Below are 18,721 nucleotides of genomic sequence, written 5' to 3'. Positions count from 1 at the left end.
TGCATGTGCACCCACATGGCCCATTTTCTTAGTTATTTATAAAATGTTAGTAAGAAATGTCATTTTCACTAACAGAGGAAAAAATTTCCTTCTAGTACTGGGATAGCTGGTCTTATTGCAAACAGATAGAGAATTGCTGGGATTTAGAAAACGCTAATCAAATACTTGAGAAAAAAGATCTTTTTTTTTTTTATATTCTCTTGGTGAGAATTTTATTAAAATTCAGTAAAAATAGTATCTTATAAATCATTTATATAATGCAGATTTGCTTTAAGATGAACTAGTCATGAAACCATGATCAAGCAAAGATGTGTCTTTGGCACCCAGCCTGCTGTCATAATGGTTCCCATAAATGTCAAGACATAAAATAGAGTATTCTGGCCTGGGTCAAAAGAACATTCAAAAACAGGGCCACAAGAAAGGTTATTTAACATCATTGGTTATTATTAGCAGGCGTAAAATGCTGGGCTGTTGGGAAGAAGATTTACTGCAAATAAAGTATTTGATTATTAAAAGAAAAAAAAATCTCTGAAATAAGTAATGTGAAGATTTATAGCTGTGGAAGTTCCAAATGAAGATGCCCTCTCTAGGAATAGTCTGTATATGCTTTTTTTGGTACTCTCTTGCACTGTTCTGCTGAGAGGCCCTTTAATCCTCCTGCAGCTCTTTCCCACCACACCACAGCAAGTGCTTTGTTTGCCTCAGGTGGGCACAGAGCTGCTTGTTTGCATCTTTTTTCATTCCTCTTCAGATTTACTGATGCTTCTCTTTGTACTAACCCAGTACAAAGAGTCTTGGTTAAGTTTACAGAAATAACTGAAATCATAGATAAAATCCAAAGCAATGAACACTAGTATTTAGAGAAGTTTGGAGCCCAGGTTTTGATTTAAACTGTACCTAGAAATCCAAGTCCCAGGCCATGACTATGTTTTAACTTCTGTGTTTGCACAAACTGCTCAGTGCCAAACATTTGTTTTTTCCTAATGGAAGCATTATGCTGTCAGTAGTCCCTACAGCTGGTATGACTTGTCTTTCTACTATCATTTCTTGGAGGATTTCCAAACATGAGAGAGGGAGATGAACATAGCCTGAACTGAAAATCTGAAAAAATTGGGTTCCTTTCCTAAATCAGGCTGGAGACAACAGTTGAAAACAGCAAGGAGGAGCTGACCAAATACTGCAAACAGTGTTGTCCATCAGAGCTGATCTCTACACCAACAGATTCCTTCTTTTCAGTGGTGTTCAGGTCTCTTCACTTGTTTGATAAATATTTGTTTAGGGTCTTTAATCCTGATTTTATTCATATGAATGGCAGAGTTTAATGTCCTTAAATCCAACTGCTAAGACTTGATGAGAGTAAATAATTTAAATTTTTTAAAGATCAGCAAGCAGAAAAAGATGGCGTGGTTTCTGGTGGTGCTCTCTGTCTGTTTTCTATTTCAAAGGAACCTAATAAATAACACAATTATTTGTTTGGAGGCTCTTGGAAACACAAGATAAGACCACCATCAGCCAAGGCCCTGGACATGGGAGGAGGGGAAGGAGACAGAACCTTTGCTGCTCAAGTCTGTCTTAAAAGCTTGAGTGGCAGAATGCACTGCCCAAGGTCACTCAGCAAGTCAGTGGCAAATGCAGGAATAAAATCCAGAATTCCAGCTCCATACACTACTCTGCAGACCCCAACAGGCAGCAACAGAACTCCTGTCCCTCAATCTAGCAATTCAGTAATATAAGAGCAAGGAAAAACAAATGTGAAGACAAGAAACAAATTCTACTGTGGCTTAGGCTATTTACTTGACTCAGGAGAAGTTGCTTCCCTGAATGAATCTACAATAGGGTCAGGAGGTGTTTTATGCCTTTATCTGTCTGCCTGTCTCTCTGAGAAGCTGTTAAAGACATGTTCATTATAACAGAAGGATTGTGAGTGGAAAAGAAACAGGTGAAAATAAACTTCTCCCTTTATTTTAAAGTGCGTGAATTGAGTATTTAAAAAAAAAAAAAAAAAAAAACTTGGCCACAAGTGAGTTACATAACTTAAGCCAGTCTAAAATTATGTGCCAGCAATTTACATGAGTTTTATGTAACTGTTTATACTGCTGTTTATTTAAAAATTACTACTTATCTTGGCGACCGCAGCAACACATCATGCATTTGCTAGCTCTGGAATACAGGGCACCTTCATTAAAACACATAGTCACCAATATATTAAACACACAAAAAAGCCCTGCTCTGACATAACATGAAGTGTCAGATGGAAAGCCGCAACAGCAAAGACATTCAGCGTTCACAACAAAGCAGCCCTTTGGGGTGTTCGGAACAGGACTGGAACATGCTCCATCCTTAATTCACCCAACAGCTTTCAGGTCCTTTACAGCACAGTTGGTGCAGTCTACAAGACCAGCTCCTGTTCCTGGGCTCTTATAAAGGACCCTCTTCATCCTCAGCTTTCTATACTGGAGCATGTTTATAATTCAGCATTTACATGCTGAGGTGAGGCAGCCTTTTGTTCCCTCTTAAAGTCCCAAGGACTTCAGCGTGACACAAATGGTTGGTAATTTCTGTTTGCTCTCTCCTAGCACTCTCCCTCTCACAAAGGAGGCAAAGATTTAGCTAAATCTTCATGATGGGTTGCTAATGCAAAATTAGACAATTTTTAGGTCCAGATCCTTCAGCAGGGTAAGACCATGAGACTTACCTCTGGCTTTGCATTACAGGAACAGCTGCAGACATCCCACAAGGCCAGGTAGTGGGAGCAACACTGGCCTGATACAGGGATTTTGCCCTTGTTTTGGGGCCTGTTGACTGAAAAAGGTGCTCTACCCCTCCTTACTTCATTTTCACATCTATAAAATAGGAAAACTGGTATCCATGTCCTCCTAGGAGGTTTCTAGCCCAATGAATCAGTATAGCAGAATATTATGTATTATTTTTAGATGACCGTTACAGTAGAGAGCTGAAAACTGGCAATGCATAGCAGGAGATATAAACCTAAGTGTTAAATTATTTCCATCGATTTGCATTTCTTTAAAGCTGTATCATGTCATCTTCTCACTTGAGTCAGTAAAATCATGGGAGGAAAAAAGTTTGTCAAAATTATAAGCAAGCAAGAAAATTCCAAAACTTGTTATGAGTTTCTTTATGACAGATATACTTTGAAATGAGGGGAAAAAGAAGGCACTATTCCAACACAGCTGTTGAAAAAATATTTATTTTTCAGTTATGGAAATTTTTATTGAAACTGGGGGATGAGTTTTTTTCCAAAAGTGAGGTTTTAAAATAAATATATTTGAAAATTAAGTTTTGAGTAACTTTGGATACACCATCTTGTTAGGTAAATATCCTTTAAAAGGAGGGTTCTCAACCATGATAACCATAACCTGATCCACAGTCTAATATCATATTCCTGTGTTTCAATTCCATGGGGCTCAGCCACCACTGGCTAAGCTAAAAAGAAAGCAAAATGCTGGCATTGCTGGCTGCATCAGGAGAGGCACAGCTGAGCCTCAGCCTGGCAGCCAGTGAAGGATGGGGTTGGGGGGGAACACAGGGCACCCAAGGTGCACCTCATGGCAGGATGAGCACAGGGACATTGGGACACTCTCCCAAGGCAGCTGTTGTTGCTGGAGGGGCTGGGACATCCCAGTGTCACCCAGCACTCAGGGGCTCACTGACACCAGCTGGGGCAGCAGCTTGCCCTGGGAGGTCAGAGCAAAGCCCTGTGATTTACTGTCACAAAACCTCTCAAACCTCCCTGCTGCTCCTGAGATGGCTTTGAGGATCATGGCAGCCCCTTCTCCCCTTCGAAACTCAGCATCTCTCCCTGAACTCAGCAGTCTTGGATTATTTCTGAGAACAAGCTGCCATGCTGTTGCTAGTCACAACACCAATATTGTGGTGTTCCTGCTGGTCACAGGCTTGCAGACAGGTAGGATTGCAGTCCTGCTCAGATTAAGGCATTAACTCCTCTTCAGACAGTGTGCCAGCATCTCGAAATGCTGGGAGCACTCCTCTAAATGCCAAATGCAAGTGGAAGGGGACCCACATCAAGGACAGGGCTGCAATGTTTGTTTGTGTAAGCTACCCAAATTTAAATATGCCTCTCGAAGTACCAGGTTATGTCTGGGCAGCCTCCAGTCCATGGAACAGTTAAAAATTTGGGAGGATCAAAAGCTGCTTAGAGCTACTTCTCTCATCCATGGCTTTTGCTTTGTGCTGCCCAAAGTGTGACCCAACCACTGCCCCCCTCTTGGGGCAGGACACTGGGGCGTGCCTGGGGATTCCAGTGAAGGCAGGATTTGCTGGCAGAATCTGTCCTGAGTGACACTGTCTTGCTTGATATGAATCCTTGAAAAGAAAAATGGTGTCTGAAGTGACTGCAAGCCTGTTGACAATAAATTCAGCAGCTTGAGCAGGGTTTTTCCTTCTGGTTTCTCCTCCTGGAAAACAGAAAACATGTCTAAGTCTGCAGCATGTGTACAGTGTCTGCAGTGATTTAATATGAGTAGAGTTAGAAACCTTGAAAATCACGGTTTACAATGGAAACTCTGACAGGCCATCAAGTTCAATGTTGCTTTTAAGTATTCCTATAATTAAACTGTCAACAAAAGCCTACAATACAGTACTGCAATGGTCCCTACATTTTCCTACTAATGTACAGAGATAGCTTCCACTAAAGGTGGCAGAAATTAGGTATTCAAAACCCCTGCAAAACTAGAAAAATACATGGTGAAAAAATACAATGAGAATACAGAAAAACCAATCCTCTTTTCATTGCAGCAAACACAGAAATGTTGCAGAGCATGCTGTGCAATCATAGAAACAAAGTGCAATCATAGAAAAGGAGCGATTAGGGGGGAAGGGAAAAATGAGTTGTGGTATTGATACTTGGCTGTTTCAGGAAAATGTGTTGGCAGTTAAATGCTATATATGCTGAACAAGAAATTCTCTGAAGCCATTTTCTTTTAACGTGAAAATACCAATAAGACACTGCCAGAAGATGAAAATTCCACATGTTGAAATTAGAATACCTATATCCTCTGATCTCTTCTAAATTATCAACTCCAGTACTAATGAATATACAAATAAAGTGTCTAAAAACTATTTTGTGAATAGATTTTAGGAAATAAAGGAAAGTTTTATATTGAATTCTTTGGTGTCAATCCAGGAAATTAATGAGATTTCCCAGTTTCTACTGTAGAATAACTCAAGAGATTAATTTCACTATGGTTTTGATAGGTTTTCCTGGAAGTTTGAATCTGAAGGTACAGGTCACTATATCCCAGAGGTACGACTCCAAGGTTAACCTGGATGGCACCTCTCATAAATAAGGAATAATTTAAGAAAAAAGGCAGGTTTCCTGCCTGCAGCCATCTGTTCCTCACTTGAACATACTCTTTTTTCAAAATCATCCAGTAGTATTTCTTGGTCTGCTCAATACTATTTTATGTGCACAATATTTTTTTTCAAGTACTGAGGAAGAGTATGGACAGCAGAACTGCTGATTCCATGACCCCTGAGCTCAGCAGGAACAGGAGTGACAGGAGCACTTTGGTGAAGATGTCCATCACAATTTGGGCTGAAGGAAAGATGGGAGGGGTCTGTCAGCCCAGCAGCCCTCAAATCCCTCTGAAAGTGCATTCAGCTTAGCAGGTCCTGGTGGAGCTGTGTAGTTGCAGTGACCAGAGCAGCAGCAGGTCTGGCCAGGAGAGCCAGAACCACTGAAACCAACCAGGAGGCTCCACTGAGTATCTGGTCCAAGGAGAATATTTCTATCCAAATTAGCCAAGGGTAGTTTGTGGGCCTGAGGAGGCAAAAGAACTCTGTGCCCATGCCCACCTGTGCAAATCCAGTGCAAATCCAGTTGGTTAGGATGTAGAAACTGCCAAATGGCATTAACAGGTCCAATTCCTTCACCTCTTTTCCACTGCTTCTCTGTCTTTAAAAGGAAATAGCTTAAGTGAGCACAATGGTGACTCAAAGTAATTTGTAGTTCAGTCTATTTTTAGCATTCTTTCCTGAAAAGCTTTTGAACGACATTTTGGGTTTATCTCCCATACACAGAGATATAATTTAATCACTGTGAATTTGCTATACATTACTGTTAAACATGCCTTTTAGTACCCACATGGGCTGGGAATCTGCTAAGAGAAAAGTTAACCTGGGAGTGATTCAAGTCCTTTGGCTTCTTTGCTTGGACTGGTACCTGACTTGATTTTCTCCTGCTATTTGTTTCTAGTGGAATGGAGCTCTTCAGAAGACTTTTCTCCTTTGGCTGGTGAAATAATTATGGATAATCTTCACTCTTTGAGGTGCTCCATCACAGGTCTCAGGACGGTGAGTTCCAGAGGACTCATTTAGACCTTCATGGCCTGGTCCCCACAGTGATACAAAGAGAATTTGCATCACCCCCCCTTGGAAATCACTGCAGAGCCTTTCTTGTAGCAACATGTTCCAGTGATTGAGCATGATATGTCTGGAAGCCATCATCCAAAAGTCACAAAGAAATAGAACCAATTTTTGAGTTATCATTCTCAGGAGAAATTGGGAAAGACTGGAGCAAAAGCTGTTTTTTAGATCATGTGATAATCAGTGCAGATGAAAGGCTCCTGAGAAATCTAGACCTGACTCTGATGACCAATACCTCAAATAACAACTCTTCTCCTTCTTCTAGAAATGCACATGCTGATGGCAGTCATTCTCATTTTTGTTATTTGTCTTTGCATATCTATTTTACACCAAACAGAATTGGGTCTCAAACCTTGTTCTCTTTGTAGTATGTTTCAATCTTTGTAGTACATTTTAATCTATCTGGGTGCATTTAAATTATTAAAGCTATTTAAGTTTCTCACTGAAAAAAACAATCTTTGAGAGGCACTGCTTTGCAGTTGTTGCAGCCAAGGTTTTGAATGCAGTGATAGTTTTGACTCCAGTTGTTTCCATTTGCAGGGCCAGAGATATTATATCCGTGTCTCTGCATACAACATGAGAGGATGGGGACCTCCATGCAAATCTACTCCTGAATATGCTTCTCCTTCAAGTAGGTGGGGTTGGTCTGGCTTCCAGTTTGCTTTGTTGAAGTTCACAATGTAATTATCATGCCATCTGGGAGTGAAATAAATAATAAAACTCAATTCCTTCCAACCCCCAAGAATTAAGAAAAATAATAATTCATGTATATTTATGTTTCAGCTTTTATTCTTCTCCAGTCCTTTGACAGAAAATTGTTTTCTAGTCATTAACACTTTAAAAATTGGAAATATTTTAATCTTCATTTCTCTTAGGAGAGTTCTGACATATGGAACCTCATTTTTCAGTACATTAATAGATCAAAACCTGATTCTGAGCTGCTAGAAGCAAAACATGTTAAAGTATCTCATGTGGTTTTATTGTTACCTTGTAGCATTACAGATCCCATTCACTGGAGCACTCTTACAGCATCCTATACATAAAACACTCCAGTGTGGACACACATGGTGGTAGGATGTAGCCTATAAATGTTACAGAAGTGTCAAAAATAAAATGTTCCTTTTCCAACCTCTGACAAGTCTTCTCAGACTTCATTAGGGCTAAGAGTTGTCATTTGTAATTTTTAATCTATTATAATCACATTGTATTGTTGCTTTTCCAGACTTAGTGTTCCCTGCCAAACTGGCTCAGTGTATTACAGCTCCCCTTGTATTGATTAATGCAGTAAAGTGGGACTTCTCTTTTTATTGCATTAACACTAGCTTTTATTAGGCTAATGTAGCAATTTAATAACCTTGTATGCTAATGTGAAAAAATATAACAAGCTGTACCTACTCTCAGTAGTTATAATGGAGAGGGTTGGATAAATGAGGCTTTTGCATTACCATTGTCCCATTTTGCTTCATTTTTTCTCTTGCGTTTTCTCCAGAACAATACCAGAACTAGGCTAAAGAAATATTCTGCTTGAGAACAAAAATGCTCTACAATAATGGGGAAAAAATCTACTGTGGATAACTGAATAACTTGGTGATGTGCAATTACCTTGACTATAGCCAGGTGTAACTACACAGGACTTGGCCCCAGAAACCCAAAATTTACATCAGCTGGGGGACAGATTCTTTCACAGTAGCTGCCAGTTATTCAGCCAAATATCCCCAAAGAAGGAGCACTCCTGGCAAGACAGGTGGTGTTTAAGACTGCAACTTTGTATGATGTGAATTTTGCTTTCAGCATATTGCATTCTCTTCCCTTTTTATTGTTCCCTGTTATTAACCTTCTGAAATCTGACATTATGTGCCAGTTCCAAAGTTTTGGGGTGTGAAGGAAATCTTCCTGCAGATTTCAGTGGATCAGCACAAAAGCCATGGAGAGAATTCTGTTCATTCCCCTTGTGCAGTATCTCAGGGTGCTAAGAGTACAGAAAGTTCTGTAATTGCTGGGTTTAGGGCCACATGCTTAAGCTTTACAGTAAGACCAGCAGAGCCTAAATTCAAATATTTTCATTAAGTAATAGTCACATTAGAGAGACAAGATGTTATTTACCATTGCTGTTACTGGGGGCAGAACTTCCCTATTCACATGACTGCCTTCACCCCTGGTTTTGAAAAGCAGAAGGTTTGTGCTTGGCAAGGAGGCAGCAAGCTGACATTACACCCGTGCTGCATAACAAAATATGGCCCTGAGCTAAAATTTTAATGGGAATACATTAATGGTCTACAAAGTTGTCTGTATCAGCAGCCATGAGAATATGCAGGGGAAAGGAAAGCTTCAGGGCCTGATGCTGACCCAGTCCAATCCCAGAGCACCAGAGGCTGGTGACACTCTTGGACATGTGTCTGTGTGTGATGACAGGGAGCACTTGCCACTTCCCCCCCACACAGCAGCAGCCTGTAAAGTGGTGGCCAGCATTGTGCAGCTTCTCTGTGAGATCCCAGTAGACAGAAATATCTCTAGGTTTAATCATTATCAGGTGAGTGATGGACAATGACAGAAGCTGATCTGGTTTCTGTGTCATTTTTAAAGTGGTCAGCAATCTGGAGGTCCAGAAAGTTTGGAAACCACTGGGACAGAGAAATCAGAAGGTTGTTTGAAACTCTACCAGTCTTATAACACCAAAGCACTTTGAGACTGGTGAGTTCCAGCTGGTCCCTCCTGGCTGCTCACAGGAGCTCTAAGGACATTTTCCCCACACCAAGCAGTAAAGGCAGCTGGCCCTGATGTCTGCAGTAGCACAGAGCACACAGGACAGCCCCTCTGCGGCTGTCACACTGCTCACAGGCTATCAGGATACCAAATGTCTTCTCTTTCCAGCCTTTCATGGGGCTTACTCTGGCTGCTACACTAAATGTAAATAAACAGGTATTTATATCCCTGGCATAGTGAGTCCATTGGAAGGAATGCTTGACTCCAAACTTGCACTAGAAACTGGATCTGTATATTTAGTGAGTGAGCAAACTGCTGGTGGCTGTGAGTACGTACATGGCTTCTGTGCCAGCAAGATGGGAGCATGTCTCTGTGCAGACAGATCTCTTAATACCTTGATCCACCATTCCTCTGGGCCAGGAAATGGGTGCAATGAGCTTTTCTCATTATAATCAACATATGAAAATAGCCAAGTCTGGAATTAAAGAGATCCTCTCTGATACACACAGCTTCTTCCTATTTGCGATGAGTTTGTTTTTTAAAATGAAGACTGAGATTCTCATTAGCAGAAAGTGAGTGAAAACAAAGTCTCTTGGAGGTTGAATGTGTGTGGGACAGATGCAGCAGTTTTTTGCCTCAGGAGTGCAGTGCTGAGCAGCCCGTGGCTCCAGGGCAGGAACTGCCAGCATTTGTTCAGGCCTCTGCTGGGAGCAGATCTCCAGAAGTGATTTTACTCCAAGCATGTTTCTCAGGCTACAGGGCAAGCTCTGGGGGTAGGAAGATGTTCATTCTCTGTTTTGCAGAACGGTAGGCGAGTTGTGGAGCCTCCTGGTGTCAGCAGGAGTGGCAGAAGGATCACTGTGTGACCTTGGTGAGGGGCTGAGTGCCAGGACAGGCTGAGAGCAGCCCTTACTGCAGCAGCGGAGCCCATTCATGGAGAGAAACAGCCATGGTCAAGTCACTCACTAAAGGAGCTTCTCAGAGCTGCTCTTTGTTAATAATTATTATGATTAATCACCCAGCTGGCACAAGGCAAAGAAACTTCAGTGTACAAGTAACAGCAGACTTAGAAACTACTCCTGCCAGCCGAGATGTAAAACTCCTCTAGAGCCAAGAAGTAACAGAGGCAACAAAATATTTTTAGAACCTCTCCTGCACCTTTGTGTTTCATTTCTGTTTATTCCTTTGTTCACTAGACTGGAAAGACTGCAGTGGAAGGGAGCCTCGGCAGAGGGGACACACGGAGGCCCTGGAAGGTCTCCTCCAGCAGGTCCGAGCAGAGCACCAGCACCACAGCTGCAGAGGTGAGCAGGAGGGCTGCTGCTGGGCACCAGCTGAAGCCTCGGTGGTGCCTGTCATTTTTAGCAGTTTTCTAACTAGGTCATACCTTCTCATTCATCAGGAAAAGAAAGATATTCATATTGGCCCATCTGGAATTACTTTAGCACACTATCTTGCTCTTAACCCTTGAAATTAGTTGGAGGACAACATCTGAAGGCTGCAATGTGCACACACACAGGCACAGTCTTTCTCTCTCCATAACCTACACACCTATTGATTTGTTTTTCCCCACAAATTAGTTTCACACGGCATTCCACTAAAATGTTTCAAGGAAGGCTTTTTTATTTTTTCATATAAAGAAATACTTTAGACAGTTAACAACTGGTTTGGATCAAAAGGGAGGAATTGGCTGCCTCCAAATGGAAGACACTAAGTGGATGGCATGCCAATCCATAATGAAAAATACTTGCACAATGCAAAGGGAAGATAAGATTGCTCCATTTCAAAACAGAATGGATCAAAACTAGGAGAGAGTTCAAATCTCAGCCAGTCTTCATTCATAAGAAACAGACTGTGCCTTTAATAGCTCAAGAGCCGAGGCAACATCTTGGCATTCTTTTTAGAGCCTATATAAAAACTCCTGTTCTATATGGGTTGTTGAAAAGTACTATTTATTTTCTTAAAATAAACTTCTAACTGGAATAATGCCTCATTGCAAAGGGACTTACTTTAAATGGAAAAGTTAAACTATCATGAAGTTTTCATTTTTCTTCACCTAGCATGACTGATATGTCAAATTGCATCAAATTATTTAAAATCATAGAAATATTCTGAGCTAAAATCATCTGGCTGAAATGAAAAGATGCAGCCTTTGTTCTTTACGTGCAAATTTGTAACCATCACACTGATACACGGTCTGACACAACCCACTGTAACCATAGCAACTTAAACTATTCATCTCTGATGCTTAGAAAGGAGATATTGCAAGAAAATGTTGTTTCTCTAATTAAAATTCATGCAAACATTATCACTTGCAGGGGGTCTTGGTACTGAAAATACAGATGATGTATTCTATCTCTTACATGGCTTTTTGTGCTATTAAAGAAGGGTTTTTTGTGGTACAGTTTTTCCTTTCTGGAGTTAGAGCCTATCTCAGCTCTTTCAGGCCACCTTCCCAGTCAACAGGAACCAAGCGATGAAACATCTGAAAAGATCCTTAATATAAATTGTCTTACTGACATAGCAGCCCAGAACAGAAGCAGTTATAAACATCATGCAGAAAAATACCTCCTTTTGACATTCTCACACCAGTGCCTGCTTCTTACAAAATTCCACTGCTCCTGAAATTAACCCCAGTCTCTAAACTGAGCAAAGATCACTTTGTTGTTGATTTCGTATCACCTTTGCCTTGAATAATAAATTACAGTACACAAAAAGTGTTTAGCTCAGAACATTTTCCTCTGTACCTGAAAGGCTGTGGGACCTCACATGGGGCAGTACCACACTGGAGTCAGCTCGAGCAACACCCTTGCCTCCAACCAAATAAAAATCTCATAATTGCTTGTAATGCTAGCATTACCAGTAGTATATTTTGGATAAATCAGCATGGCATCATCAGAGGAGAACCTTTGGAACTTTCCTTAAATATATGATGATGTCAATCCCTTTTATTTCACTAATTTGGTAAGGAATCAAAACAAAGTTTGCAGGAAAAGTAAGAATTATGACATCATTTTGACTCAGAAAATTTTTTCTGATATTTATCAACCTCAGTGGAGTCTGAGGAGTTTGATCAAGGACAAGCTTCTCAGAAAACCCCAAATAGCAGCTTTTACTTCATGTAATACAGAGGCTTGATTTCCATTCTTAATTTATGTATAATAGCATGATTGACTGACAGGGTGGAAGTCAGCCTGGCCCTGCTGTTTATCCACAGGCTGAGGACATGCCCAGGCATTTTTGTGTTTTTTGCCATGATTCCCTTTACCACATTCCAGTTGGTGCCAGCCTCAGGAATCTCTGTTTGCCCCAGCTGCTGTAGAGCTGTCAGTAAACAGCTGGACATTGTTTGAGGAAGATCCTCGACTCTGCCTCCAGTGCTGATGATCTGTGAGAGCAGAACCAGGCTCTGCAGGAATCAGAGTTCAGTGGGAGCAGAGCTGGGACCAGTCCTGGTGCCCAGGCACCCCCAGTGCCCCACAGTGATCCCTGTCCCTGTCAGGCTGGCTCCGAGGGCAGGACAAGTGAGAGGAAGGTGGGAAAAACTGAGATTATCTGAACAATGCAGGCAAAAGCCTCAGCAGCCAGAGGAGCTGGAGGATGAGGCCGTGTGCTGCTGCTCCTGTGGGATCTGGGAGGGGACATTGCCCACATTCCAGGCAGATCTTTGCCCGAGTCTGTTCATCCAGGCTCTGCCTTTTGCCCTGTGCTCTGCATGCAGGCGCTGGAGAAAACAAGCTCACAAAAATACCAGGAAGAATACACTGGAATGTACAGTGAGTTTAAGAGCTTTTGGAATTAGATCAGCTGTTGCTTTTGAACCTGCTCTGTGATATGATGAAATCTCCTAGGGAATTACTTAGGAAGCTTTGCTTTCATATGTTTAATCTTCTGGAAAACCCTGATGATTACAAACAACAGTCATCCATTTGTCTTCATAATTCCATGCTACAGACTATCATAACTGAGTTACAACAATTGTATGTCCTGGCAACACTTCAAATATATTTTTAAGTATTTTTTTTCTTTTAGATCTTTCTTTCTAAACAATTCAGAGTGGATTAAGTAATTGTGTGACGCTTCATTAAGAAAGGAACCCAACTCTTCAGTAGAATTCTTACCAGATATTTTCCTCCTGAAATTCAGTTGAAATGTCTTTTACTAGACAAGTCAGAGGTGAAATAAAAATGTTCTCATTTTAATTCGATTCACAAGCAGAGCACATAGTTTTAATTGCATTTAGCAAAGAAAAGGATTGCTGATTCCACAAGGCATTTAAGATATTTAGATTATAATTCTTTTTGAGAATATACAAAAGTAGACTTGAAAACCAACCTATAGACTGAGAAGTTCAGGTTGAGAATTTAAGAAGAGACCCCAGAAGCACACAATTTTGAGGGGATGGTTTTTATTCTTCCACTAGATTGCTTTTAAGTTTGGGTTGCAGTTACATAAAAAACTGCAAAGAAATCTCTACACCCTCTACCTTCAAAGGGAAAGGCTGCCAATGTCATAAATACACCTTTTTATTTAATTGCCTATTTCAGATCAGGTTTGAATGCTTCTGATCTAAATCTAATCACTGGAAATTCTCCCATCTTGGCTGCTATGTGCTCACTCCCAGAGCTCACAGCTCAGTTTCTGTATCATTTGTTAATATAAACTTACTGTGTTGCTACTGGTGCTTTTCTATGAAGGTTACTCGATGTTATTTATTAGTTAATTAAGTAACAGACAAAGTTCCATTTCCTGAAGATCCAAATTATCCTCTGATCTCAGCTCCATGTTTTCTGGCTTCTAGACATACAATACTGTAAAATAAAAGCAAACAGCAATATAGAAGAGTTTACCATCTCCATCTTGTTTTACATTAATTCTTTTGCTGTTGGCTTCTGCAAAGCTGTGGACTAAACCCAAACCACTAAATAGACCAATAACATATATTTCACTTGTAATGTGCCCTCTCATTTTAATGCTGCAGTCTCTTGGTGTTTTATACAAAATTATGTTGCTCTGCCTTCAGTAATTTCCTCCTCCGTTGCCTCTGTATAGATGGAGGGAATACAGAAGAAAATAATTAGAATGAAATTTATATTCCTAAATTGATCTTAACCTTGGAAGAATGAAACAGTAAGACAGGAGTTTTAATGTAGCATTTGGTTTACATTACTGCAATACACTGAAAAAAGTTCACAGTAAAATAACCATTATCTGAGGAGATGTGGATAGAAATACAAATGAATATTTTTAGGAGAAGAAAACAAAGGAGTAGTCATGGATTTGGCTGAGTCTGTTTAAGCTGAAGAGTGCATTGGAGAATATGCCATGGAGAACAAGTTTGTGCTGGAAAGACAACGGATTTGATGATCTAATAAGTGTCATACATCTGAACTGTATGATTTCACCCCCAACAGAACCTTGTTCTCTTTGTACTCACTGTTCCACAGAGCAGTAATTATTGCTAACAATGTGTCTGCTTGCTGGGGCTTTCAATGTGCCAATCGTGGTGCAAATTTATTCAGCATTTAAAAGATGCTGAGCACTTCCACAGATGGGGTTGTGAAAACAGCAAATTTAGATGTTCTTCAAATATTCAAAATTAGAACTCACCAGGGAGACACAGACAGGCCCCTCCTATTCTGCACCAGAGGTAAATGGGAAATACTCTGAGAACATCAAAGCAGAAGATCTGCAGCTTTCACAAGTCATGGTTTTTTTTCCCACTGGAGAAGGGTGTCCCTCAAAATGTTTCACACTTCAGTCTGGGTGGGGATCCATGCTTCATCCAAATAAACAGTCAGACCCTAGAAAAGTGAAATGCACTTTCACAGTGACATTTTTTGTTTTCTCTTTCTTTTCATATCACAGCAAATATCTGAATAATTAACTCAATTTTTCAAAGTATTTCTGTTGTTTCTCTTGCAACAACATTAAACAGCACAGACATTGCAAAAAACCAAAACCAAACCCAAACAGAGTTAAATGCCCATTGCTTTCAAATCCAGGTATGAACAGCAATTGCCAGTACATTATAAAGTCCTGCCTGTCCCTGATTGCCACCTCTTGGTGTCCCCTCCAAACCTGCTCACAGGCACACATCTGTTCACAGCTGTTACACAGAACTCATGGCTTTCAGTGCCCATGGGAAGATATTTTCTTGGCTTACAAGGCCATGCATGAGAGAAGAGAAGAGATTTAATCAAATTCATCAAAGTGAAAAGAATGCAATTTATAAAAATTTAACAATATTTTTCTTAGAATATTGGGACAATGTTATAAAATTCTTCTATTGGAGAGCTGGCTAAGAGATGCTGGCAGGCACACAACAGGTCTCAGCTTGGACATGAAGTGAACAACAGAATTTAACACCTCTTCCTTGGACTCCAGATTACTAGGGAGCAAAGGCAACTGTGGAAACTCTGAGGCAATAATGAGTGGAAGTTGTTGTGATGGAGAAAAAAAAAATCCAAGCAACAGCAGATGTATTTAATGTGATATAGAGAAAGATGAGGGTTAATCTGGTCTCCTCAAAGCTTTTCCTTAGGTTTCACTGGTGATGCTGGGATGTCAGTGACAGCCTGTGCACCAGTTATTCACTTCTTAGAAGCTTAAGCTACATGTGGTAAGAAAATTAGAATTACAACAACCTAAAATGTTGACTGATGATTCAAATCCCTTCTTGGGTTTTTGAGACCACTGGTAAAATTCTCATCCTCTCTGAGCATTAAGGAGTGTGAATGGCTGGTTCAAACTTGCCTCAGAGTAAAACAGCTTTTTCTTGTCTGAGTTTGCAGCAAGTAAGGAAATTGTCTGCTCCTGTGTATCACTAAGTTAATGAAAACACCATCAAAGGGTTGCATTTGAGCATCTTTCTAAATGGTGTCTTTTGAAAGGAATGTAATGGACACTGACTGAAATTTAGTACTGTGGTGCAACAAACAAAGGTTTTTTATGAGACACGAACTGAAATTTAAGAGCTGGGTTGGGTTTGCTTCTTTTTCTCATTTCAGAAAGTTCTAAAATGCAAAATGCTGGTCGCAAGCAATCGGTTTCCAGAAGCCTGAAGCACCTTTTCCATTCATCAAACAAGTTTGTGAAGACTCTGAAACGGTTTGTCATTCCTTCTCTGTTCCAGGCATTCTGGATTTTGGCAGTTGTTGTTCTGTATTAGAGAAAAGAACCTTAAAAATATGTGTGAATATGCCACTACTGATGAGACAGCAATTGGTCAGAATGAACTGATAAAATCACAGATGTGTAAGACTGGTGCAGCTGACAGGAAAAGAATGCTCCAGCTCCTGCTGAAATCAATAGAATTTTTTTCCTTGTTACTTTTGGAAGTGGATTCAAATTTTTACAGAGTGAAATATTCTGTGTAAACCCAAAGTGCAGCTACTGAGCTGTTTGAAAGCACTGCCTCTGTTGCTGCTCATTAATGAAACTACAACATTTATTCATTCATAATATAAAGCACAGAGCTCAGATAACGCCTGAATAGTCCACTGGCAACAAGCTACACACGTAGAACTCTGACATCCTCAGCTGGGTTTGCAGCCCATTGTGACCCAACTCTCAGCCCTGATTATTTGTTTAGCAAATGGAAATTGCTTATTCTGGATTATTTCTTCTTTCATTGCCAGTAGTGTTCAATTTGCATTTTCTTCTTTGTATTTTAGTAAGATTTTGATTCTTTCAGAAGAGCTCTCCAGAGTCTTTAAATTCCCTGCAGTAACTATTTAACTTATGTAACTAATTGTGAGGGTAAATATTGAAAGGAATGATCTCTATAAACAGGTTTGCAGATATCTTGGCCAAATTACACTCAATTATATCAATATAAATCCATAATAACCCACCTGATTTCAACTTACTTACTTCAGATTTGCTCTGAAGTAAAGGAGGGCAGACCTAAGCACATTAATGATAAGTTTTAGTAAAATTTCTGATTTCTAAAGGGCATAAGGCCTCCATTGTGTACTGTGGCAAAATTCTCACAGAAACTGATGTCAGTGGCTTGCACAGTTCCATAATCTCTTAGATTCAAGTAGTCTCACATCATCTAAAGTGATAAACTTCCCAAATATTTTTCAGAATTTACTGACTGAAGGTGCATGACCTTCTATTATACAGAAGTTCAGACCAGATGATTCACTTTGTCTCATCAGAACTTAACATCTATGATTCTTTGACTAAATTTGGCATGGATGTGAACAGACATGAAAGGTGTTTGATAGTGTTTCCTTCTCTCTTTAGGGGACTCTACTTATCTGTTATACTTTTTTACAAAGACAATTTGTTAGTAACCAATGAAGATCAAATCCCAATTGTGGAAATCGATGACTCTCACAGTAGTTCAGTTATGCAGGATTTCCTGTGGTTCACAAAGGTAATGGGAGTCTAATTTCATCTATTGCTTCTGCAAATTTGTTGCTAGCAATGCATAGGCCTTAGCTCATCACTCTGAATGTATGAAATGATGTCAGTAAAAAGCTGAATGAGGAGATGCTTTATCACTCATGTTAAAAGCAATTTTCAAAAACCAGTCATGTGGATTAAATCCTGACTGGGCCACTGACAGTGATACAATTAACTCTTAAGGAATGATCCTAGATGAGTGATTGCTCTGTGGGTACTTACAGGTTTTATGGACATTCAGAGCAAGAGCCTACAGAAATAACCAGGGGTTTAAAATTTGGTATTGTGGTTGTGCCATCACCCAAGTTGTCTCACACTACTTTTTTTATACCACAAAGAACAGTAAATCAGTTTTGCACAACAGTCCAAAATCAATTGAAACAAGTTCATGATGTTTACAGAATACTTCGTGTGTGAGTCAGTATCTGTGCCATGTTTATCCACTCAGCTGATTGCCGTCTGCAGAAACACAAAATGTGCAATATCTACTGATTTTTCAAGTCCAAATTGCATTTTAGTATCTCTTCTGCTTTTGCAAATGCTGAGAACAAGAACTGGTTGAAGTGGATCTGTTTTTGCAGTTGTCTTGCATGTGGGATGACATCAGGTGGCTAAGGCAGAACATGGCTGTGTCTGTGTCCTCATCCACAGCACTCCAGGCCAGGCAGAAGATGCTTTCAGCAGCAGCACAGCTACAGGTGGGTCCCATGGCATGTTTCTGCCTGTTAGCTCAGTGACTTTCTGATCTGCAAGGGACAGAGCTGCCAGCTGTGCCTAGGACTGTTCTTTGGAGCAGCAATCTCATCTCCAGAAAAATGAGGTACCGAGTCTCTCCCGCCAGGAAGGAAGGAGTTATATTAGAAGTGAAGAGTAGGAATAACAAAGGAAAGAAACAACAGGAAGAAAGAACAAAAGAAGTAGACAAAGAAATAAACAGATATGAACCAGTAAATAATGACCAGGCAGAGAAGCCTGCGAGTTTGCAGATTGGGAATTCAAAGATATAATCCTAATATTTGCTTCTCAAAAGCCTCTTATAGGCCTATTCATTATCAATTATTAATGTCTTAAAGAAGCACTTAAAGTCTGTTCTATTCCAGCCCCTGCTACAGATGCAACCTGAGTGTTATTGAACAGGTCACTTAAATCCTTCTGTGTCTCAGTTCACTACTTGTTATGCAAATAGAAATTACACTTT

The 18,721-nt window shown here is 40.2% G+C and overlaps 1 protein-coding gene across 1 annotated transcript in view; it reads left to right on the top strand.

Moving 5' to 3' along the window:
• The window catches only part of ANKFN1 (ankyrin repeat and fibronectin type III domain containing 1), a 59,601-nt gene that overhangs the window by 22,321 nt on the left and 18,559 nt on the right, over positions 1–18,721 (top strand). The window contains exons 5-10 of the mRNA XM_018918961.3: positions 6,236–6,333; positions 6,946–7,036; positions 10,305–10,412; positions 16,119–16,218; positions 17,362–17,494; positions 18,105–18,221. Of these exons, the coding sequence (XP_018774506.3) occupies positions 6,236–6,333; positions 6,946–7,036; positions 10,305–10,412; positions 16,119–16,218; positions 17,362–17,494; positions 18,105–18,221 (647 nt within the window). The remainder of the gene's footprint in view (positions 1–6,235; positions 6,334–6,945; positions 7,037–10,304; positions 10,413–16,118; positions 16,219–17,361; positions 17,495–18,104; positions 18,222–18,721) is intronic.

Source organism: Serinus canaria, chromosome 18 (assembly GCF_022539315.1).
Source record: "Serinus canaria isolate serCan28SL12 chromosome 18, serCan2020, whole genome shotgun sequence".
Taxonomy (NCBI): domain Eukaryota; kingdom Metazoa; phylum Chordata; class Aves; order Passeriformes; family Fringillidae; genus Serinus; species Serinus canaria.
The sequence above is the reverse complement of the archived record's forward strand: the minus strand, read 5'-3'. Positions and strand labels throughout refer to the sequence as shown.